The sequence below is a fragment of the Sander lucioperca genome, chromosome 2 (assembly GCF_008315115.2).
Source record: "Sander lucioperca isolate FBNREF2018 chromosome 2, SLUC_FBN_1.2, whole genome shotgun sequence".
Classification (NCBI taxonomy): Eukaryota; Metazoa; Chordata; class Actinopteri; order Perciformes; family Percidae; genus Sander; species Sander lucioperca.
This window is the reverse complement of record NC_050174.1, coordinates 15,215,570-15,241,393: the sequence shown is the minus strand read 5'-3', so window position 1 is coordinate 15,241,393 and position 25,824 is coordinate 15,215,570. Positions and strand designations below refer to the sequence as shown.

Sequence of the window (25,824 nt, the reverse complement as noted above, 5' to 3'; positions counted from 1 at the left end):
AAGTTAGTGGGAGTAGAGGGAGAAACCAGGACACGTGTTTGCAGTCACAATTGCTTTTACATTACTTTTTTTGGTTCCTGTCTGTCAAACTGTGAAAATTGTAATTTGATTAAATGTTAAAATTCCTACAGACTCTATTCAGCCTTTAAAGCTTTTTTTTTGGATTGTTTTCCATTAAAATAGAATAAACTGAAGGTTCATTACTAAGACATCAAAGGAGACCAAATAAGCAAAAAATAAGCACAGCTAAGCATTTTTGTCCCCAAAACTTAATACAAAAAAACCCTCAGTGCCAGTTCCTGAATGATTCAGAGGCACAGGTCACGTTGGCAGTTTGGACAGCCTTTTCAATTACTCTGGAGGTCTCTGGGGAGAATGGTGCAGATGCAATTACTGAATTAGCTCTTAAAGGAACAGTTGCACTGCCAAAGACAAGGACATAATAAATCACATTCTACACCATGTTTCTATGTATAAAGAGGATGACTCACTATCTGTCTCTGGTAGAGTTTACATTTTCACAAACTCTGAAACACACTGGTTATTTTTAGAGATGATTACAAAAATGTATATTGAAGTTTTCTTTATGGAGTGAGAATGTCACTGGCTATAACATCTTAGACTGGCTGTTCATAGTTGTTACTGCTCTGCATTGCAGCAGCAGTAGAAAATTACATTTATAACTCCAAACTTTTTGTGGAAGAGAGAAAACAGGCTTCACGTAAGCATGACATGACATGACATTTCTTTAAAAGTTACTCAGTGGAATCTACAAAGGCAGTAACAATTGGGAGAGACATGTCTACAGAAACACTCCTCAAATAGATTGTGCCTCACAGAGATGGATTCTTTACTCTCAGTGATTTAGCCCTGATGCATACGTCGATTTTGGACATATACTGTTCCATGTTCAGATAGTGTGACAAGAAGGCGATTTTGATTAGTGTGATCAAAGAAGGCGATTTTGAAGTGCCGTAGTGTAACAATTTGACTTGACTTTTCACAAATCGTTTAAACGGATGGCTTGTCATCTTAGTCAGCCCTAGAATGACCTCCACGTTATCAGACTTACCCAAAGCCAGCGATGAGACGGCAAAGGAGGAAGAGGCCGTATCCCTGAACAAAAGATGACAGGAAGGCAAAGAAGCCATTCGTGGACATGCAAATGAGGAGGCACTGTCTGCGGCCCACTTTGTCAGACATCCCTCCCCAGAAGAACGCTCCAACCATCATCCCCAAGTAAACAACACTGCCTGGAAAGATAAGGGGAGAGAAGAGTTTGAGTTTTGTTTGCCTTAACATACAATACATTACCTCAGAACTCTGCATGTACATATGTTTGTATGAGGTCCTATGTTTTGGTGTCTCAGACTACACCAACATTTTGGGAGTTTATCTCATTGGTTACCTTATGGAGATGGTTTTAGTGCCAGTCGTCTCATCAGGTTTTATCTAATGAGTTGCCTCCCGCAGACTTTTCTCACTTATGATTTACTAGATTATCTTCACAAAGCTCTTAAGAGACACCTGCAATAACCAATTTTTGGCAACCAGGAAGCAGCGGTAACAAGCTGTGAACACAGCATTGACATATCATTCCCTTAACAAACTTAACTTAGCAAACAGTTGCCTATTTACACATCAAGCAGATACGGTTTATTAACTGTGTAGTGTTATTGTGTTACTGGCCACCTTTTTTAAAATGCTTTATTGGTCAATCAACACCAGAAAACGTTTACACAAGGCGCAGAAATGTATCTCTTTGCGTATCCCTCCTAGATACCACGCACATGCATTTTTTTCAGAGGGGTCATCATGCAGGGTTAGCCATATAGGTTACGGTGCCCTGGAGGTGAACTGGCACCTATCCAGCAACCAGTCCGCACTCATTTAAGTGAAGTGGAATGACATTTTAAAAATATCCTCCTCACCCCCCCTCCTCAAAGCCACCCGACAGTGACTCTGCCAAGAAGTGTTTCAGAAATCATGTCCTCTAAATGTGCCTTTGCTGGCAAATGGTGAAGTGTCAAATAAAAATATGGAGCAACATTAAGCATGCGCCTCCATTATTGCTGAATGTTTATCAGTGAATTGGAAGTTATGGTGAATGATTGACATATGCAATGTTGAACTTATAGATGATCATGTCATTTTAAAAAGGGAAAAAATATACTGCTGTTAGATGTTAGTGCTGATATCACTCAAAATGTTTTATAGATAAACACACACATTCCCCAAGTGACATATTAGACCAATACATCTAACAAGAAGAGCTTGCCACATGTAAAATTTCTAAATTAAAGATGTAGCATCTCTGCTACTCTGACTGGATCCTAAAAATTAGAGCACTGACTGATGACAATGAACCTCACATCCTTTTTGAAAAGCCTCTGCTCCTGTAACATTCTAACATTGATAAGTAAATACAGTGTGTAAAGACTGAAAACAGGCTCTGATCAATGGGGAGACAAATGTGAACAGTAATGTGGGGTGACTTTACAAAGGGGCCTCTGCTCTCTTGTAATCTCTCTCATCACAAATGGGATCAATGCTCCAACAAAACAGCATTGATTTCTCTCACTGATCATCATGATTCTGCTCTGGAGAGAGGAGCCTATTATTACTGCTTTAGTCTACATTGTATGTGGCATTGTGTGGTTAGCAGCCTGAGCCTTCATGAATATACAGGGTCTGCTGCTCCAACTGGATTTGTCTCCATTTAGAATTTCTTTTTAGGTTTATGTTCCAGACTAAAACCCTTAATAGTTTACTGTAATAGTACAGTAATTTGTTTGTCTTTATTAATATCCAGACATATGCAGACACATAAACCTGATTTAGAGAGGATGTCGGTATTCATAATTCCACACGCAAAGAAGAGAATGTGAAAGTCACAGTCATATATGGAGTGATATGACTCAGCAGCAGGGACACTTCATTCATCACATTACAATAATCTTTTTTTTTTATTTTTGGGGCATTTTCGGCCTTTATTTTTGACAGGATAGATGAAGACATTAAACGGGAGAGAGAGTGGGAATGACATGCAGCAAAGGGCCGCAGGTCGGAGTTGAACCTGGGCCCGCTGCGTCGAGGAGTAAACCTCTATATATAGGCGCCTGCTCTACCAACTGAGCGATCTGGGCACCTCACATAACAATAATCTTAATAGCAAGATGCATTTCCTGTCTGTAATGTCTGCAGTCAGGTCTCTTCTCCTCTGCTGTGAGCAGATATCTGTTTGACTCTCTCGCTTCAGGGGTCAAAACCCAGCAATCTATCACATTTGGCAGCCATCTAGATACTCGCCTGAAGGTACCATAAATTGTATTCTAAATTTAATGGAAGTCTTCAGTCTATGCACAGTTCACTTTTGCTTCATTAAGAAAAGGCTAGATATACGGTGCATACTGAAAGGAAACACCCACTGGCCACCCATTTAATTGTCATGCATCTAAACATCCAGAGGCCTTTTCATTTAGTTTGAGCCCTCAATTTTCCATACAAACAATAAACTGTTTTTTGATTTTGGTTTTTTGTATAGATACTGGTATAACATCTGATTTCTGCTACTGTAATGCCCTTTAAAAACACAAGAGCAATAGAACTGTTGACTAATGAGCACATCCCTCACAGGACAGTCCATTACGTAATGAATTTATTGATGTTCTGTCCGACTTGCTGCACAGTATCGCTGAGCATGACGTCAGCAGTGCCCGCACCAGCAAAGAGCAGAGTGGTGTACTGTAATGTAATGTAATCCAAAAATAGCAGACATTATGAGGTCTGTCTCATCACCAAAAGACCAAGAGGTAGTTTGTGTGGCATTAACCTGTCATGTCTGAAAATTATGGCACATACTTGATTATGAGCCACACCCCACCTTCAGTGTGATGTCAGAGTGATACAGTCCCATTTTCTGTAGCTTTAAAGGTTGGAAAGCCTTTCATGGGAACCGTTACACCGACAAGACAGACACACTGAGACATTCTTTACAACCTATTCTATCTGAATGCTAAATGTATTTAGCAGTTAGGTTTTGCTGTAAGTAATAAGCTTTTTCTCATTTTTTCTCACATTTTTCTATAACTTTTAAAAAGACATATTTAAAATTTTGCTCCAAACTAAAAAATGATTCCTCACATGTATCTTCTCATCGGATTACCAAATGCGGATTATGTTTTATTTGTATACCTTTGTCAAAATACACAGATCGTTAAAAACCAACTCAGAATCAGTTGTTGTCCAGAAAAGCAAGATGAGCATTTACATACTGAATGGAGGCAATGCATCGTTAACTTTGCTGAAATTGTTTTGGACACAGACTGAGTTACATGTGGGTGCCCCAGGGAGCACTTCTATTTCACAGTTATACATTAACATTTTAAAGCCTGTATGGGATTTTCTGTTTTTAAAGGTAACAGGGTTTGAGTTATGAAAATAAGGGTCTGCCTATGAATTAAACTCCCACAATACATTGTTTTAAAGGTTATCCTGTGACGGATATGTGTTGTTGTTGTTTTTATATATATATATATATATATATATATATATATATATATATATATATATATATATATATATATATATATATATAGGGATGGAATGGGTATTTACTTGGGTGTGGTTAATAATATTGTTTTTCTCAAAATATTTTCAATATAAATCAATCATTTTCATGCTGGTTTTATTATTTCCTCTGTGCTCCCAGTGAATGGGCACTATTAACCAATTGTGTTCAGTAATCCACTTTAACGTACGTAAAACACACATCCCCCATTAAATGTTTCAACATTTCATTAGACTGATGCTCGGGGCTACATCAGTCGATACTGAACGCATTGGAAATTATATGGTTGGACCACAAGAGCTTCAACCAGAGTATTCTAATTGATGAAACCCCTTCCATTAGTGCTATCACCCAGTACTGCCATGTCATTGATTTAGTAAGGCTATAAGTGAAGGTCCTTTCTCAGGCCTGCAGACTAAGAAGAAGGATACAATCAACGGACTTCAGCTCAGTTCAGCTGAATTTCAAGACCAAACATTTCAATCTGGAACTGCAGAGGAATGAAATGTAAAGTCTCTATACAGGAGAAAAGTACACTTACTGAAGCACTGATGAGACACATCCTTGAATGTAAAACTCCTTGAATGGATGCCAACTGGTACAGACGTTTCACCATAGTGTGAAATGCAGCTGAATTTGGACTTGATGACCCAGATCGACTCTGAGCACCATCAGAAAATGACAGTGTGTCAGGAGACCTCTCAGGCTGAAGCAAAAGGTTTTGCCCCATGACACTTTGTTGAGATGTCAAAACACATCTCCAGGAATGGTTAATATTCAGCAAAATCACAGGCTCACTCTAAACACAAGACAAATTCCAAGGAATAAGATATGAGCTGTGAAACACTGCCACAATCATACACACACACAAACACACATAGGACCAAACAGTAAAAGTAAATAACAGATTAAAATATTACAAATACATGTAAACTCTTTTGGTGTAGCGACTGTAAACCAGTCACTGGGGAACTAGATGAAGGGAAGGAAAAGAAAGAAAGATAAAAGAAAATTGAAATTTTAACAGGAGCAAGCAAAAACGCAAGAAGATGAAATATGTGAGCAGCAGAAGAAAGAGCAAAAGCAATGAAGGGGGGGGGGTGACAAAAGACAGAAAAGGATAATGAGGGAGGAGAGTTCAGTAATTGCACGATAGGGCAAGAGAATGAGAGGGAAGAGGGGAGGAAGGGGAAGGCCCTGGTGCACTGTTTTCTGTCCTGTCACATCCCGAGGAGCCCCCTGAGAGCCGTGGGAGCGCTGAGCTGCATCACGACCTCTTCTCTGATTTCATGCTTTGATGCTCTTCGCTCAGCGCTGCAAACTGCCACAACGTTGCGCAAAACACCCGTCCTGTTTTATTCATAATGATGATACTATCATACAACAGCGTGCCTGGTGCGCGCTACAGTGACGCTGTAGTAACTCTCCCAGTTAGATATTTTCCTATGCCTTTTCTCTGTTTCTCTCAATCTCTTCATCGCTACTTTGATCTCATTTTATCTCCTCTCCTCGTCCCTCAGCTCTCCTCCCCTTTTGTGCCTCTCTTCCCAACCTTTTCGCCATTTCTTTCTCTCAGCTTGTGTTCTCTCCTATTGTTTTCCTCACTTCTCATTTCCCTTCCTCATTTCTACTCCTTTTCTCCCCTCTCCACTCCTCTTCCTCTCTTCTCCTCTGTGCTTCCCTCTCATTTATTTGCCTTAGTTTCCTCTTTGCTCCACTGTCATCAGCTCCTTTAAAGTGAGCAGCGTGTAATCACATTTGTACTACATCGTGTCAGTTTGATCGGATTCATGCCTCCGTCTTCTGCCACCTCCACAGGAAAAGAGATTTTTTTGTCATATTTAAGTCATATCAGTGGGGGCAGGATTTCAGTGAAAGTAACCTATTGTGGGGCTTAGAGTGCAGGGTTTAAAATGACTCACTCAGCATCAGTAATGATACAACCTTCATTTTCGTAAAAGACTGTGGATAATTCGCATGAAATATATGATGCCATGAACCCCTGATAAGAGCGAGCAGATAGACGTTGGTTTGCTTGTGGCTGAAATTGCTGCTGGCAGCAGGTTTGGTCCATGTGCACAAACACACACACACTCAGTCCCGTCACACACACACACACACACACACACACACACACACACACATACACACACAAACTCAGTCTCCCACACAATGTGAAACTGCACAGTAGTGTAATCTCTGCAGTGACGCTGCGATTTTACTGCAGTTTAGCCATGCTCAGCTGCCCCTGGACCACGCAGCCCCACACAGCTTGTCAGCTGGTTCATACAGATAGGAAGAAAGAGGGGGAACGACGGGAAAAGAAAAGAGACAAAGAGGGAGAAGTACTGTGGAAATGGAGCTTGAGAGGAGACGGAGAGTGAAGCTGGGACACAAAGAAGCCCAAGAAAGAAAAAGGTACAAGAGATCAGAAGACAGGGAAGTAAGGGTAAAAAGAAGATCAAGTAGAGCGGAAACAAGAAAGGAGGGGGAAAGTATGGGTGGCAGGGAGGGAGAGGGATGTTAAATGAAAATGAGGAGAACCCAGTTGAGAGAGTCAGAGGGAGAAAAGAGGGGAGTTTCAGCAGGGAAAAGACAGCCTAAGAGAATACATAAGTAATGATAGGTTGATGCGTTCCCATTGTCTGTTGTGTCTGAGATGATAGCTGAGCCTTTCCCTCACACTGTTGGTGTACTGATACCACCAATCTCCCAACCCTCTGCTCCCATTCACCCACACCTCCCTCCCCATTACTCCTCTCTAACTTGGCAATCTCTCTGCTTTAAAGCTGTCCCTCCTCCTCTCCTCTCCCCCTGTTCATCCCACATATTGCATCTTAAAGTGCTTTTTTTAATCTCCTGATTCCTTCCCACATCATCCACAGTATTTCAACCCCTCCTACCCCGACTTTCCATCCTTCATTCTCATGTAGCATGAAATATTCCTGCATGATCGGGATACTGGTAGGACCAAAATTAATTTTGTTATCTAATCAGCATTTTAGTTATCCATCCAATTCTGGCCTTTGCGTTTCTCATACTGCATTATCCCATTACACTCAGCTCAGTCCGTGCAGCTTGCCTCTGCCTGTGTGATTAATGGAGCTGCACAATGCAACTACGATGGGAGTCCTGCTCAGGTGGAACTAACCAAACACAGAATGGATATTTTTCGAAACCATGTCATTCAACTTTTTTTACAGTGTGAATTGAAAAGTCCAGTAAAATAATTTCCTCTATACTCTGTGGTCAAGTACTTTTTGAAACTTATCTGAAAACCATTTGTTTTTTGGGGGGACTGAGGGGATTTTTCGTCTCTGTTATTCCAATAAAATGGCCCGTTCCACTTTTACAGCTAACTTGACAGCCATTGTTGGCCGTACAGACAGCCACGTGCCTCCTCTGAAATGCATGGAATCACTTCTTTCCACCTGCCAGTCAGTACATTTACATGAACACAAGAAAGCAGGTTACTTGTGTTAACAATCATTGATTTAACCTAGTTACTGTATATCTGTGTATACATGGCAGGCCAGTAATCATATTTCTTCTCTTTTTTTGACTTTTGACCTTATTTTGGAAGCATTACGTATTTTATCTGTAATAGTGATACAATGAGAGTGCACAGCTTACAAATAGTCAAGATTTGCTGTGGAGGCCATTTGATCGACTTCAAGAAGATACTTTGAGTTAGTTTCATGATGTTTAATAAATCTATGACTTTACAGCAGAATATCGACTGTAACCTGGTGACACATGTAAAGGTACCAAGGTTCTAAGTGAGGAGCGTCACCAGGAGGGTGTAATGCAGGTGGAAACATCTGTGCAGCTACAACCAACTAGTAAGATTCACTACTGCAGCAGCAGCAGCAAGGACATGATCCCTCACTGGCGGGTGGGTGGCCTACAGTGGTGTAGTCTAATGTATTAATGTATTGTAGTGGGTATACTGTATTGTATATGTATGGGCCTATATATATGGGCCAGAATGGTCCTTTTGGGGGGGGGGGGGGGGGGATCTGGGTGTCCTCCCTCAGGGAAGTTTTGAGTATCAATAACTTCATTTCCTGCATTCTGACACACTTTTATGCACCAATTTGCGGTGGAAATACCTTTATTTAGCCTATGTGAAGAAGAAAAACACAGATGACAATTCAAAATATATCAAAATTATAAAGCAAAGTATGTTGGTACATGTCATTGGGCATTTTGAAGTGGGTATATGGAAATCCTGGAGCTTTCTTAGTATGCGTATACCTGCGTATCACGTAGACTACACCACTGGTGGTCTAGCCCCTGTGCCCTGTGAAAGCTATTCTTTATTGCCACCACCAGACCACCACAAAGAGGACATATTATTAAGGCTGTCAATACAAAATAAGAACCTTGTTGTCCTGCTTGGTTAAATACAGAATATATATGAAATACATGAAAAATGAGACCCCCCTAATTAAATTCATCCACAGACTGGCTGATGTTTACTTCTACAATAAATTATTGCCATGGCACCTGTGAAACACCAACTCACTTTGTTTTGTTGGCTGTAATTAAGTGTAATTACTCTGGAAAACTCCAAATGGATACCAACAAGGTCATAGTAATCATGTAGGCTTATATGCTCAGACATGCACAACCACCCATTCACCCATACACACACCAATCATATTCACCTCAACAGGGAGGAGCCTCAGGGCAATCAGTAGGAGAAAGGAGAGGAGAATGGGGGGAGGATGGGAGAAGAAAAGAGAGGCACATAGAGAATGGAGGGTGAGAGGGAAGTACAGGGGGTGAGGGTTGGAGTCACGAACAAGGAGAAGCAGAGTGTAGAGCGTGAACGCCTGCAGGACTTTGCTTGGTTAGAAAGGAAGAAAAGAGTTTGCATGGATACTTGGAAAGAGAAAATGAAGGTGCATCGTACACAACATCTTGAGAGGATTTTAAAGTGACAACCCCACACAGACATATATTAACAAACTCTTTTATCATATCAAAAGTATGCAAATTAAAAGTATGATGATAACATACGTATGACAGGGTGTTTCTTATTGTAGACGTTCTCCAACTCTAATCCAAATTTTTCAAACTTTCAGCCACAACCTCTATTCTTAAAAAAAAAAAGCCCTGCCTTATCAATTTTGCATCATGTTGCAGTGCACTTGATATATTGTCATGTCTCACTGTGGCAGTTAGTATCTAAGGGCTGTGTGAGTGAAATAATGTCCTCGCCACTCTGGTACTGACACTGTGAGTCAGCCCCTGTACACAGTCTGTGGTGATGGATTATACACCTGCAGCCACAGGGACTGCTGGGACTCCTTCTCAACACACAAAGCACACAGGGAACACTAGCTACCCTCTTAATCCAGACACAGAGACCAGTGGACCGCAGCACCTCATCCATGTGAAACACAACTAGGATAAAGTGAGACACGTATAGTACGAACATGAAAGTACAAAAGTAGTGTGACCCTTTCTTTAGTCCAAGTTGCATACTATATAGTAATTCTAACATTGATATCAATATATAGCATGTTTATGCTGGCAAAAGTAAGTATGCTTGCTTACTAAAATAGTTTGCATTTGGATGTAGTTGTGTCTGCATTATTAAATACAGTTGCAGTGTACAGAATACTCTTAGTGAATACCATTTAGTATATAGAATGCCTTACAATTACACCTTTACATCCCAGTCTGCAGGTGGTCAGACCACCACAAAAAGAACTCCTCTGCTGTGCCAAAAACACATTTTAAAATCAAATAGCTAAAATCATTCATTGATGTTTGCTAGCATGTGTTACCACTCGTCCTGGTTAGTTATCCATCATACTGATTAGAAAATGTCTTCTGATCAGGTTGTTTCCTTGAGAATAACAAGGCCCTAAACATTATGTGACACTTTAAATGGGGACATTGATTAGTTACTTAAAGGTACAATATGTAACATTTCTGCATTAAAATGTCTAAAACTTACTATACCTATGTTATATATTTTGTTGAGTTGTGTACTTACACTATCCTAAATGTTTCCAACAACGTTCAAACCCAGAGAAATCTGTTATTTTATTTTAATGACACGGTCCGTTTCATTTAGTTGCCTGTCAGTGGCGTCATATAACCTTTGACCCCTCTGGTTCCTCTAACTCACCGTCAAAACACGGCACTCAGATGATACGTTCGAGAGTAATCGTAAATCATACAATCTCACAGAAAGAATAACACTCAGTAACTGTTATACAGCTTGCTTTCTGCCACAGAGCATCATTTTGTCACTGGTTACATGCCACTTACAACACAGTAATACAGCAGAGATCTTATTTATTGATACATTTCAATATCGATTGATCCAGCTTAACGTAATATGCTACGTTGACAAGTAACATTAGCGTTAGCTCATGCTAACGCTAATGCTAATGCTCGGTGGGGAACGTTAACGTTATAAGGTTACAACATCGTTCAACACGTTCATGAAGTTATTTTAAGTATAATTGTTTTGATCAAGGTAAAGTTACCATTAAACAGCACTGGGCTAACCCATGATTACGTTCGCCAGCTAACGTTAGCTAGCTGTATAGATAGAAGACATCTAATGCTAATTTAGCCAGCTAGCCCACCATGTTTTTTCTGCCTCACTCCCCGCCGCTAAGGGACTAGTTCAGTCGGGATGAGAGCGGACAACAGCCCCAGGGACACGACACATCCACAGTTAGCCAGCAGCCAGCCACTCTTATAAACGTAAAGCAATCCGAACCCAACCAGTAGGGATGGGCAATACCACACTTTTAGGATTCAATACGATACCGATACTTTTTCTTGCATTTTCATCGATATCGATATCGATACCGTTAATTTCTTATTGCCAATTTTTGTCAGTAAAAATATTATTACATTTAAGACAAATCACAAGACAAATACAGACCATTTATACAAAATGTATTATGGTCAATACATAATAAAATTAAAAGTAAAATAAATAACATAAATATGAATGAAATAAATTAAATATGAACAAAAACATACACATTTTCAGGCCCTTGGCTGTGTCGCTGTCGGCTGTGTCGCACGTTGACGCTCATTCGCTCGTCTCCTGTCACGTGACATGGGCCAGCTCAATACGCCGCCAGGTACAGGGGTGTCCCGGCACATAGTCATTTAAGTAAGTAATCTAAAACAGCTGAAAGTAATGCATACACCCCCAATTATTATTTTTTAGTTTATATCGATATTTTTTTAAGGAAATCGATGCCAAATGAGTAGCGTGAGTATATCGATCTATCGATACCACAGGATCGATACGCCCATTCCTACCAGCCAGCACAAACTCCAGCACCAGTTGATAATGATGCTAACGGCAATAACAGAAAGTGTTATGTTCCGTCGCGGAAACAGACCATATCTCCCCAGGCGTCCGAGTCTGACTGGCCGCAGTGTTGTGCTGAAATTCTCCCCCCTTCAGTGGTCTTCTTTACAGTTATGTTTTACCCACAAATGGTGACTGTCCTGTGGACAAAAGGTGAATGTGGGGAGAGTCCAAAAGCAACACCCAATGTAGCTAGGCATATCCTCAGCTGAGCCGCGGCCCCAAAGATACTCGGCAGCCAGCCCCAGCCGCGAAGTAGCTAAGTCTCTCAGAGATGTTGAGTAAAATTACAATAAACCCTTTTCCCCCCAGTGCTGAAAACATCAACACAAAACATCAACACAAAAAGTGACACTGAAGTGAAATATATTGTGATATTGTTAGCTGCTGGCTAATGTTAGCTTGCTTGCTCACTAACTGGTCAACTAGCTAACAACGTCATCAAAAGTCTGTGTTTACATCCATTGTTTTGATTGAGAGACACCTAGCGGCAGAAAATTACATATTGTACATTTAAAGAGCTACTCCGTTGATCCAGTCTGTGTGTTCCACAAAGTTGTTGCACTTTTGCAAAAACTCGAGAGGTCGAGATGACCTGACCTTTAGGCCCTACTTGTATGGATTAAACGCCAAAAACAAATGATTCTACAATTCCCATAATGCAACTGGACATTCTCTTTTCATTATACTCTCCCTGTTTAACCCACATCTTTCAAACTCCACCCATCCAGTTTGTAACATGGATTTTTTAGATGTGTAGTCTCCAGGCCCAAGCTGATAACCTGATGACATCAGTATCTTCATCATCATCATACACAATGCAATGTACAGCAAAATTAAAAGGTCAAGAATCAAGGCATTAAAAAACACTATTTAGAATCATGAAAAATAATCCAAAATGATGAAATTCATTCAAGTATTGAAGGGATTGCATTATTTCATGTTAGCATAAGTAGATGAACGTCCTCTCATCAACACTCAAACACACATGGGGTCCCTTACCTAGCCATCCCGAGCTGGAGTTGGGCACACACATGTCTGTTTCTGCGCTGGGCAGCACAAAGCCCACCACAAACACCTCCACCCCATCTGACATAAGTGCCAGCCCGAGCACCAGAAACAGCTGCCACTGGAACCTCCCATGGCCACACTCTTGGATAATCAGCTCGTATTGTTGGGCCAGCTCCTCCTCGTCCGCCTGTCTCTCCTGCTCCAGCCCCTTACGGTCCCTTGTGGCATCTGACACCGGTTGACCCAGTGCCACCTGGCCCTCCTTTTGCTTCCTATCTCCTGCGGAGGGGATACCCTGATACTCGCCCTCGTAGATCTCATCCTCATCATCGTGGCCCTCTGTTGCATCACTGGAGCCCTCCTCGTTGTCAGGGTAGCTTTCTCCGTCCTGCCTCGGAGGGTTCCGGTAGAAATCCTCATCTTCGTCCTCCTCATCTTGGAATCGGCTGTAGTTGTGGTGGGATGAGTACTCATCTGTGGCGCGATCCACCACCTTGTTGACTTTCTTTGTTGCATGCCGCTTGGCCTCCTTGACAATGTCCTTGGCCCCCTTAGCCAGGGAAGTCCTGTTATTGTAAGTGTCCTCCATTATGGCTCCACCAGTAGGTCTTCACGGGGGTTCAGAGAATACTTAGAAGTAGAAGAAAGAGGGAAGAGGGGCAAGAGGGGTGAGTGTACACTGGCAGGAGAATTGCAGGAATGGTGAGATCAGTGGGTCTCGAGATGCAGCAGGGAGGAAAACTCTTGAGTCACCACAGGAGATAACCCACAATGGCTGTGGCAATCATCGGCCAGGCTGAGAGAGATGGGGGAAGGGTAAGAGACAGACAGATAAAAAAGAGAGAGAACAAGCAGGAGAAAGGACACGGGATAGATCAGAGAGAAAAGAGGGAAAAGTAAAAGAGAGGGAGATGTTCAGATCATCAGATAGTGCCCGTACCTCATGTCTCCCTGCTACATTCATAACTATCCCAGACTAACAGGTGACACCCCACAGACAGCACATACCATCTTTAATCATTCACTCACCATTCTCCAAGGCCTTTTCATCATTTGGAGTGATGTGAGGAAAAAAGGCTTTGGCTGTAAAGTTTATATTCAAAATGAATATTACGTTTTGAGGGGCGCTCTCTTTGTTCTAAATTTCATAAGTTGGACTTAGTTTTGAAGAGATTAGCATTTCAAACAGAGATGCTGAATCTGCTGACTCATGATTGACTCTGAGGAACAGAGGCTAATAAACAAGGCTCTGTCTGAAATCAATTTGCCCCCAATAAAGAGCTGGTTTATTAATAATGGGAGTGACAATCCAACCGGAACGGCATTGTCATATTTAATCCTTGCAAAGGAAGGAGGAAAGGAGAAATCATCATCAGTGGATGCACATTCAGACACAGGCACATAGTACACACACATACACAATAGCTATTCTTTAAGGGCCCTGATTTTGTGTATTCAGGTGTCTTACACATACGTGTAAGTAGCACACATAAATAAACATACAGAAAGACTCTCACACACCTAAACATGCAATGCACATATGTGAGTGTGCACTCACAGTATGAATGGGGAAGCCCTTTCCCATTTTGGCAGGCCATTGCTGATGGGAGGGAGACCCCAGCATAACTGTGCTAATGATGTAACATGATTTCATGTGAATGTTCAAACTGTGATCCACAGTTCATCATCACATTGTCTCCACAGGCTCACTCTGGCTTGTTTATTCTATAATTTGTCATAGCACAGAGACACAACAATAATTTCAAAAAACTAAATACGATTGTGGAATTGAATTGAAATGAGAAAAATCCGAAATTTCTCATTTTTTATTATACATTTTTAGAGAAGATAGGGTGCACGCTTAGGAGTAGAGTGGAGATGGTCATAGCTGTCCAGTGTGTGTGTGTGTGTGTGTGTGTGTGTGTGTGTGTGTGTGTGTGTGTGTGTGTGTGTGTGTGTGTGTGCGTGTGTGTGTGTGTGTGCGTGTGTGTGTGTGCGTGTGTGTGTGTGTGGTTCCTGTGTGTCTAGGAGCAGCTCACCACAGCCTCTAATGAACACTGAAGCCTTGTCAGGAGGACACAAATCACAGGGCCAGCTCAAGCTCCCATAATGCATTTTACTGGACAAAATAACACTGCTGATTCAAGGTGACTCTCCTAATCCCTTTTGGTTTATTGGATGACTTCTGTGCTTATGAGCACACTCCTTTACACATGTACTGATAATTTTTTAATACCTCTATTGACACCGGTGGTGCCTCAGACAATGTCCTAAGGATGATTCATAACGAAATCTGTGTTTCCTTTGTCCATAAGTAATTGCTCACTGGATAATTGGTGAGGTGCACATTGCAAGGGGTTAACTTATGATTAGTGGTATGATTCTCTCTGTTTTGTCTTTGTCCTGTATAATAAGAGCCACTGCAGAAGATTGCTATCCTACTTAAATCCTAGATTAGTATTGTAGGGTTTCTCAAAACAATTCTTCTTGAGCGTGGAACATTTTAGCTTCTTGTCTTGTGTGGAAGTTCTCTATCAACTGCATCTTTCAATAAAATTAATTTTGAATGTCTCTGTAGACTAACACCCTGCCAAGATCATGTCAGAGTTCAGTGGTGTCACTGAACTGATGCTATTTATCATTTCAGGATCTCATGTTGGCTATCGCACATCATTTTTACTTGAAATGAGCACGCACACACACCGGCAAAAGGGGATACATCCTGCCTGTTAGAGAATCAATGGAGTGTATTGTGAGGCGCTGTCACTGGTGATGAAGCTCAGACAACAACGGAGCACAAAGACGACCAATCCCACCTGACCACAGCTGACAAAACCCAGACGGTGCAGACAGCCCGAGCAACGGGAGTAATTACAATCAAACTGGGTAACCACCAACACTGCCAAACAAACCAATCTCTGTTTTATTCTATGTTGTCTCAACCCTATTCCATTCCTCTTTCATCTTCTTTATTTTTTTGACTCTCTTTCAGGCTCCCTCGTCAGCATCTATTGTTTCCACTGATGCCTGTTTAAAATCATTTGTGCATTTTTAGACCATCCAGCACTGTAGTACTTTTTTCCAACGTATACTGTCTTTACCCAAGCCTCGATCACAGTCCACACATCCGTAGTAAATCCACCTTTACCTCATTTCCTATGTTCAATTCATACTATCATTACTTCCCTTCAAGGCAACCAAACTCTCTAAACATTTAATTTTATATTTCTACTGATAACAGGATATACAGTATTTTGGAACATAAAGAAGCTGCATCCACACTATGTCCTGCAGGGCATAGCTGTTCTCTACAATTAGAATAAAGAGAGAGAGTTGATATAGTGTGTGTACCATTGCTGTGAACCATGTGAGGATGGCTGAAAATAGGCCTTGCTCTGGCAACACCCCTGTCTGCATGATGGATAGCGGCCCTGCTTTCCTTCAACCTCTTTAGAATACTAAAAAAACACTAGGTCAAGTATCACTTGGCCCTCTTGCATGGACATAAAGATAAATGAAAAGATTAGTTACACAGGGGTTTTGGCCATACATCCAACTCAGGACAAGCCATTTGGGAAAAGTCAAAAGATGTATGTCAATATCCAGAGTGTTTGACCAACTTAGTCCATTTCAACACACTCTTATCATGAATCATTAACCAAAAGTAGCGCAGTAATGAAGCTGCTAATGAGCATTTTGAAAGAAAGAAAATGAATAATCACACAACATAACATTGTCATAATGACAGTGGTAATGAACACCCTGAGTCAGAAGAACTGAAGAATAATGAAGCACTTATCAGCACAGTAAGGGCTTCCTACAAGCATCGCACTTTGTCAAAAGGATGGATGTCATTGTTGGAGGTGTTCTACCTCGAGTCCAGCAGTCCCCAAACAGATTGGTGTGGCAAGCAAGTTGTTAGATTAGGAAGTTAAAAAAAAAATACTTCTTTAATTAATGCTTGACCCATTACTGCTGGAGGAGACACTTGATATTTTTCATGAGAACTTGAAGGAAAATCAATAGTGGCTTTTTGGCTGTCCGGTAGTCCAGACATCGGCCCTTACACAATACAAAAACAGTAATGATGCAAAACAATGAGGGCAGCTAGGGGCTTCTCTCTTGTTTTTACAATTATTATTATAAGTGCGAATTAAATTATAATAAATGTATGATGGTTGGATGGTTGCATCTCCAAAAATGCTTTCTGAAGTGGCAATTGTCTGTCTTATGCTTATTTTTAAATATCATATGCACTATATATTGAACCAGATTTACAGTTAATGTCACTTGTCCTATAGGAACCACAAATACTTTCTATCTTATTCAGATTTGACTTGTCAGTTTCCTGCCCTTTCAAAGGCATGCGCAAGCACACTGGCTTGATGGCTTGTTCGCTCTATTAGCATCAGAAAGAGCAGGTCCAATCTCTAAGTGGGCAGAGCTGCATGTAATCCCATCAAAACGGAAAGCCCATGACCTCATCTGGAAGACAGAGGCACAACGAGCCTGGGACATCTTCCGTTAGGAATTTTCATCAAACACTGATGCCATTACTGTCTGAGTGGTGGGGCAGGGAGAGGATGCGAGAGAAATGTCAAAAGAGAAACAAAATAGTTGTTTCTGTAGATGGAGAATATAATAAAATAATTTTAAAAACATCTTTCAAAGCACCTAAACATTTCACCTCTCTTCAATAGTCAAAGCTCCAAACTAACTAAATGTGCAGACAGAATTTTTTTTCTTCTCAAGCTCTCATATCTACATCGTCACTGGCACAGCGTACTTTGTACTTTGAGTCCTTTCTTTCCTGTCAAGTGTAATAGAAAATGTATTCCTCCTAAAGTAGCCTGTGTTCTGCAAAAAACTTTAGGAAAACTATTAAAATGACAGTGACAATGACACAGTGGATGCTTAAGATGGAGATGTTATTGAATGCATATTGGGATTATTCTGAATTACAATGAGATTCTTGTTTACCCTAGCAGAAAACAAACTTAACTAATGAGAAGTGAGCTAAAGGAATGAATTAGGCAACCTGCAATCACTTCTAACACTTTTTCATTGATGGACGCCTTCAGTGTTAACCCAGCAGGACTACTACTGCAGCCTTCAGATTGCAAACAAAGCACTTTGCCACAGATTTCCAGTTCACCAGCTGTGTGCCTGTCAATCGCTCACTGCCTCTTGAGTTGCAATTTAAAGAGTCAGTTGCCTGCTCCTGCATCCTCTCCTCTTTTTGGCGGCAGTGCAGAGTGCTTTAACTGCCCCAGGGCAGATGGCTGGTTGCACTACACCATGCAGTCCGCAGCCAATAACCCCAAATCATGCCAATGACAAGTATTTTTTACTATAAACATGCTGGTTGATAAAAAAAAAAAAAAAAAAAGTGGGTAAACTACGAGCTCCAGTCAGTGATAATCATAAACCAAACAACCACTTAAAGGTGTTTAAATAAGCAAATTAATTAAGAGACCTGTAGCCCAAATCGGATATTTTAAACCAAGATGTACATAAAGAATTCACAGAAGCATATGTCACTCCTAAATAGGCCTATTGAATGAATTCAATTCCACAATTAAAAAGGTACAGGAACAGGATCTCCACTACATTCCGATGTATGAGGCAATTATCATGCCTGCTCTCACTTAATGATGCCAATTTCTCTACTAGGAGACATATGGACTCAGTTTGCACCCACAGAGAAAAAAACAACACATGCCTGGAAACCATCCCAACTTTTAACAAATGATACACAAACTTATGAATAAATAATGAGGTATCCCAGTCTCAGCTTAGATGTTAGTTGGAGATATCATTGGAAATATATGAACAACAATACTTGTAAGTCCTAATACAGATTATCATTAAACAGTCTATTGGAAATACTGGATTTGTACTAACTCGGAAGTGTTACACAGTCAGCATGTTTTCAGAAAAAAAGTAGTAAGCTAATTACTTACCGTCATTTATGGCTAGAAGAGTGAACTGGGCTGATAGTTACCCATTGCATCAGACTCCGCTTTCGCTTAATGGTGAAACAAAAATATTCTTGTGGGTTTTTTACTGTAGAATAGTAATGTGAGGCAGAGGTAATTGCCAGCGCAGTGAGGTTTTTCCGATGCAGTGCTCTCCCTCGCTGCAGTACTTCAGGAAAGGAGAGAGCGAAAGAGAGTGATGGTGGTAGGAGGCAGAGAGAGGGAGGGAGGGATGGAGTGGGGGGAAGTGTAATCAATGATTGTACTTCATTGAGTGATGCGGGTAATTCCGTCTGATGGAACAATCTGGTTAGGTGAGGTGACTGAATGACGTGAAACACTGCAACGCATGAATGCTAAACAGATATGAAAAAGGTCTAAATTTAAACAGGCAATTTGAACAAGTGTCAGTGCAAAAGAATGGCAAGTAGCCTACGTGATAAATAGATGGGCTTCTGCTTGAGGGCAAAAGTTGTCCGTTTAGGCAACAACTGATGCTTAATCGAAAAGTTTTTCACAGCTTCCCATATGAGTTGTCTTATATCTGAATTGTGTAAACGCAGTGATTTGTCTTTTTTTTTTCTTTTTTTTTTTTTTACAATTCAGAGCGTTCAGTCGTCTGTTTTCAACTTCCAGCCATAACCGCTTTCATAAAAGAAGAGCTGTCTGTCTCTCACCGTGTTATGCAGTCCGCACGATGCATTTCAACGACTGTCTCTGTCCGTGGTGCTGACCGACACCTGAGCGTTCCAGCGTCTCAGCGTGCTGTCTTTGGGTGCTGCTAAAGACATAACACTTGTCGTGCACATCCGCAAGTTCTGTAAATATGCAGTTGCATATTTAAATCAAAGTCCTTCCATATCCGCTAACTGTGCTCCACATGCTGAACCGTCCCAAAAAATAGCTTCAGCTAATTACAGGAAGTAATATCCCATAGGAAATTGATTGGTCGAAAATTACGGACCAAAAAGTTTTATTTACAAATATAGCCATCACCCAGTGTCTCATGGTACTAGAACAGATCTGTCCAATGCTCTATATTAACTCTATACATTTGATTCCAGATTAGATTTCTTCATACATTAGAAAGAGAGAGCTAAGGCTCAAAGTAAGATAATGGATCATAAATGAAAAAGCTTGCCATAAATAAAAACAAACAAACATGCACTTGAACCCCAACCCATTAAAAGAAATATATATATGAAAAAACTCTGTAAACATGAAACAATGTTGTAATCAAAGTCACATAGCTTGGCTTTGTGGGGAAATGATGTGACCATGTCAGTCACTAAACAGCGTATATAGGCAGTTCTCACCTTTCATGTCGTTCACATGATGTAAACAACATGTGAATCACATCTGTATAAATCCAAAGTCTCCACTTGGACCCATTATGGGACAAGAGCAGGAGGGTCGAGGAGTCCAGGTCCTCATAGCTCAGAGGATGGAATATCCATTCAAAGTGCTTCCCCCATAGACCTTACATTGTCCCAGGCCACAGGTGAATTTGTTGGTATAATGACTCAACCTGTACTGTACGTCTGCAATATTCAGTGCTAGTGCACCACCTCTGGCAATCTCCCGAATTCATAAAATCACATTTACATCATTTGCATTCATGACTTTCATTCAAGCGCACCATTTGTTACGATAATCTTGAGTATTTTTTTCTTATTACAGCTTGCAGTTCACATTTACAGTTCAGGTATTATGCTTACAGGTTATTTTTGCTCATGTAAAGTATTTAGTTTTCATTTACACTCCAGTGAGTTTAATTTGTACATAAAGTAAACTGTGCAGTGAGTACAGCCCTTGACTTTCAGATGCAGTTTATCACAATTAAACACTTTCATTCTTTCTATGCACAAAAATAATGACCAAAGAGGGAGCAATACTATTCAGGAACATAACACAAAGATTACACAATCCTGTTACAATAATTGCATAACCCAACACAGGCTCATAGAGATTAGTAGACTCTTTAGATGAAGTGTGAGACAGTAACTGCCTATGTGCCTGCTATATCAGATCCTAACGCCTCTGAAACCTGCGAGTGGTTCCTGAAGAAAGTGAGGGAGAAAAAAAAAGGAGATGACGGTCTGACGCAAGCACAGGGACACTCAGCCTTTCAGTATTCACATCATTAATGCCTGCAAACTGTACCAGCGCTACCAGTGAGACTCGGCCCACTGCAGAAATGACTACCAGCAAGCCCTTTGATGTATTACACTCCGTTCATCTGATTCCTTATTCTCATTTTTAGAAAAAAAAAACGAAATCTCAATAGCTTCATGTTAACATACTTAATATGTAGGACATGCAGTGAATAGTGCAGCCTGGTTGTGCATTTGCTTACTGAGTTTAAACACCGAGACATGGCTTTGACACTAGTTGTGCATCATATTCACCACAAAGCATACTGAATAGGATTGTAAATGATGCATACAGTGTGCACAAAGACACACACAACACAAAAGTGGCAAGGGCACACACACACACACACACACACACACACACACACACACACGTAAACTAAAAGAAAGGCATCTATCTTTATCCTCTGAATTTGATGATTCACAGAAGCAGTGACCTAGGGCTTGGGACACTCTTTGGTTTTGATTCAGAGTTGGGAGACAAACCCCCCCTCAAGCCATATTAGACTCCATTTACTACTGCTGGAGAGCTGAGGAGCACTTAGCTTAATGTACGGGACAGTAGAATGACCCTCACACACACACACACACACACACACACACACACACACACACACACACACACACACAGAGTCCATTGTGCATGCGAACGCTTTCTCTCTCCCTTTCCTTGTGAGACTCATACTCTTTTCTTTTTCACATAAGCATGCACACAAGCAAGAAATATGCTCATGGATTTCAGTACCTTTTTACCCTTTACCTTTTTTTACCTTTTATACCTTTTTATTACAGTGAAAATACAATAAATACTCATATTTACCAGAGCTTCCAGGTTGGATGCTGGCATGTATGAAGAATAGCTATGAATTTCCATGCCATATTCAGTACATGTAGCCTGATAATTGGTGGTACAGTAGGTAGTAAGAAAGTGACAGTGTTGGAATCCCATAAAGCCCCACTGGCTGAGCAGCTCAGACTCTTCTGTGCCCTGCTAGGTATCCTTGTCATCGTCCCTATATGAACTATGTGTTGTGATATGTACAACATACACTATACTATGTATAAGAAAAGAACGTATGCATTTTCACACGTATGTCTCTTACTGCATTTTGCTCGTTCCACATAGATTACAATCTCCTTTTTAACATGTATCCTACTGCCCCGAGAACTAAAATGGATGTACCTGCAGTACCAGCTTTCCTTAAGAAATGACTAGAGAGGTGGAGGTAGACTGGAACAACTGTCTGCTGCTTATCGTCATCCAGATTATAAGAAACGGATGTGGAGTCTGATTGTAATTGTTTTTGCCTCGTGGAGATAGAAGCTCAGGCTAACTGATTTAGTCTCCATCTTTCCTCTCAGCCTCCACTGCTCATCTGCACTCATATGGCTGACCACTTCATGCCAGAGTCAGCATGTATCATACTTTATGGATACATAATAATGTCATAAATTATGCAGCTTTGTTGTCTCCTACCTGGTTGGATATACTACCTTACCTGAGTGTGAACAATGTGGCCATGATGTATTTACAAGTGCTGGCAAATTCGGTACCCAAGCATTCTGAAAGCAAAACAAAAGGACACTAGTGTCACTGATAGAGAGATGTGATTGATTAGAGTGGCCCAAGGGGGAAGTCCTGGTCCATCAAAATGTAATGAAAACTAATTTGAAAACAGCAGGCAGCTATGAATAACATCAAGATGAGTTCTACCAACATTGTGTTCAGTGAGAGGTCATCATTGTCTCGTATGTGAGAAAAATGGGTTGGTAACATTACGATTGATGATAGCACATTAGTTGTTGTCGTCAGGAGTTATGGCTGTCTGTAAATACATCTGACTCAAAATCGATCAAGGGCAGAAACAATTTCACACCATGTTTGTAGTCTAGTTTCACAACTGGAGTGCAAAAGATGAAATGGCACATACACAAAACATTAAAACAATAAAACAGGACTTAATGCTATTTCTTGTGGAATCTGTTAAAATCTAATTACAGTGTAAAACATGTAAAAGTGCTGTAAGAAAAAGTTCCTTAACAAAGTCAATTTGTATAAGCACAGAACGTTATTTCCTAATTTCTGTTCTGTCTACCATTGCAAGGTCCTGAATAGTCTAATGTAACTGAGCTAAAATACCAGGGGGAAGAAAGTCAAATGGATTGTGATTATTGTCCTGGAACAGATTGAACAGGCTATGAGTGAAAAATGTGAGCTGAATCCCATTTCGACACACAAGCCCAAGTGCATTTATTTTGCTGAAAGGAAGGTGAAATTTACAAAAGGGATCTAAAAAAGGGTTTGAGGCAGTGATACTGACTTTAATCTAACCATTATCAACAGTAGCTTATTACCTGTGTCTGCAACAAAGGGAAAACATTATACAGAGTGGGTAAAGATTGAATAGAGGTCTGTCTCTATCATCTGTCTCTATCTTAAACTCAGTTCTAAGCCATTGTTTATTATTTCTTCTATGGATGTACTCGTGGGGGTCAAAAGACAGGTGTAATAGCTGATGCAGCCTTTTGATTGTAAGCGATTTGTATTAATTAAGAGAATATGGATTTCATATACTTGAAAGTAATTCAATTGAATGTAACTTTATTTAATCCCACATGGGGCAATTAAAAGAATGCATTTAACAGTTCAAACAGTCGTTAAAAACAAACAGTTTGATATATCCTATGTCACACAAGAAGTGGCTGATACCAGATTAACAGTTGGCTTTTATGTATTGTGCTATTAAAGAGCTGCCAGTAAGACAGATACAGACATACAAACATACAAACTCTACAGTTGTCTGTACCTAATCAGTCCTTGTTATAATGACTTAATAAAAGCAGACAATCATAGGAAATGTGCAGTTTAACATCAATGGCGCGATGAAAAAGCAGAGAACCTAACAAGCCAAATTGGAAGGACAACAAAATCACCCTAAAAAACATCACCAAAACCTTTCAAAACATGTGAATCATCCGCTCTGAAATGGAAATAAGTAATCTGTGGGAGTTATAGCTTCCTGTCATTCAACAGGAAACCTCCACTCCCCACAGAGCAGCAAGGATTATCCTCTGTGCCTCACGATTCTGGTTCAAATTCATAGCCTGCGTCAACTGTCAAGACATGTAATAATAAAATGTGTGTGTGTGCTGAGGGGAGTCAGTGCCAGGTCTTAAATGATCATTTTGTTTATTTTAGTATATATTTGATATATAATGTCAAAATATCAGATTGAATGGTTCAGACCTCAAGACTTTGTGATCAGCTGACCAGCTGTCAAAGCACATTCTTTGGGGAGATAACTGCACTGTTACCAATGTCTCAACCATGCTCTCATACTCCTATACTCCAGCAATCAGCCAGGTGGTGAGGAGGCTTCAGTCCAACATTACTGCTTGCAGCTCTGCCACGGCTGAGAGTGAACATATGTCTATCTTGTCTCTAGAGTCTGTCCCAGCCCAGGGCTGCCAAGCCGTTAGGCCTATCCCACATATGTGTCTTAATACTGTTAAGCACTGGTCTTCAGGGGGTTGAGACATTGCTGTAATTCAGTTTGTGAACCATTGTCTCCTCTTTGTTTGCCTGAAGTGTACAACCGAGAAATGGCCACAGGGAGGTTCACAGGGTGGTGGTACTCCCCAAGGACTTACACCCTCTTTAGAGAGGTAAGCTTGCTTCCTTGTGACAGTTTGAATTAGCTAATCTCTGTGCAGCATGCCAGACTACAGCTGAAAATTCACCGTGAAATGCAGTTTGAAAACCATGTGTACTCCCTAAATGGGCACAACTAACTGAAGATTTGCCTGAAATGATTTGTTGCAAACGTCTCTATGTTATTCTCATGGGATTATCAAACAATAAACTAACAACGTACCCTTTTATATATGGATGTGTATTGGTCATCATCATCATCATCATCATCATCAATTTTTCAAGCAATAATTCTTAACGTGTAAAGTAATGTGAAATTTAGAGAATATACGTGGACTGGGTAACTATTTAAGTCCTCCTAGGCAGGGGCGTTTCTAGGACTTGAGGAGGTTCGGGGCTTAGCCCGGACCCATTTAAATAAACTGAATGCAATGCAAAACTGCGATTGGCTTGCCCAGCTTGTTAATAGCCAGTGTATGTTCATTTTAGCTGACCAGTGTATAGATAAAATTTAGATGGCACCAACATTTGGCCTAATCATAACTGGCCTGCCAACCCAAAGGCCAAGATTTTGTTTCCTATGGTGACTTACGATGCGGGGGGGCTGGGGGTCCACCCCCATAAAATTTTGAGCATTAAACACTTCATTTCCTGCATTCTGGTGAATTGTTATGCACCTATTTCTACCTTTTTCTGAATCAATATGCTGGAAATATCTTTATGTAAAGGGAAACATAGATTACAATCCAAATATAAACATAACTGAATATATTGCAGTAAGGCTCTCAGGAATTCTGAATTGCTTTCAACTATTTATTCTCCTTTGGTTCGACTTTTCTAATTATATCTGAGTCAGCACACATGTAGCCTAGGCATCATTTACTCTTCCCTCCTCTTTTGCATCTTTTGTTGGGGAATCCTTAAATGTGCATATGACAATTATTCACCTCAATGATACATTATTCATTTTAATTTATTAATAAACCCCTGGACTGTAATATTTCAGATGTTTGAGCAAGATTTCTGCTCATGTCCAAAACTTTGTGCATATTCAAAATATAACTCATCCCATCTGTGTTCTCTGAGGTTTGGAGGAGTTGTTT

General features: G+C 40.6%; 1 protein-coding gene across 1 annotated transcript in view; it reads right to left on the bottom strand.

Annotated features, from left to right (window-relative positions):
- The window catches only part of sv2ca (synaptic vesicle glycoprotein 2Ca), a 30,108-nt gene extending 10,974 nt beyond the window's left edge, over positions 1-19,134 (bottom strand). Inside the window, exons 1-3 of the mRNA XM_031309103.2 lie at positions 18,902-19,134; positions 12,930-13,734; positions 1,073-1,253 (exon numbers count right to left, since the gene is read on the bottom strand). Of these exons, the coding sequence (XP_031164963.1) occupies positions 1,073-1,253; positions 12,930-13,527 (779 nt within the window). The 5' untranslated portion in view covers positions 13,528-13,734; positions 18,902-19,134. The remainder of the gene's footprint in view (positions 1-1,072; positions 1,254-12,929; positions 13,735-18,901) is intronic.
- Between the last annotated feature and the right edge of the window lie 6,690 nt (positions 19,135-25,824).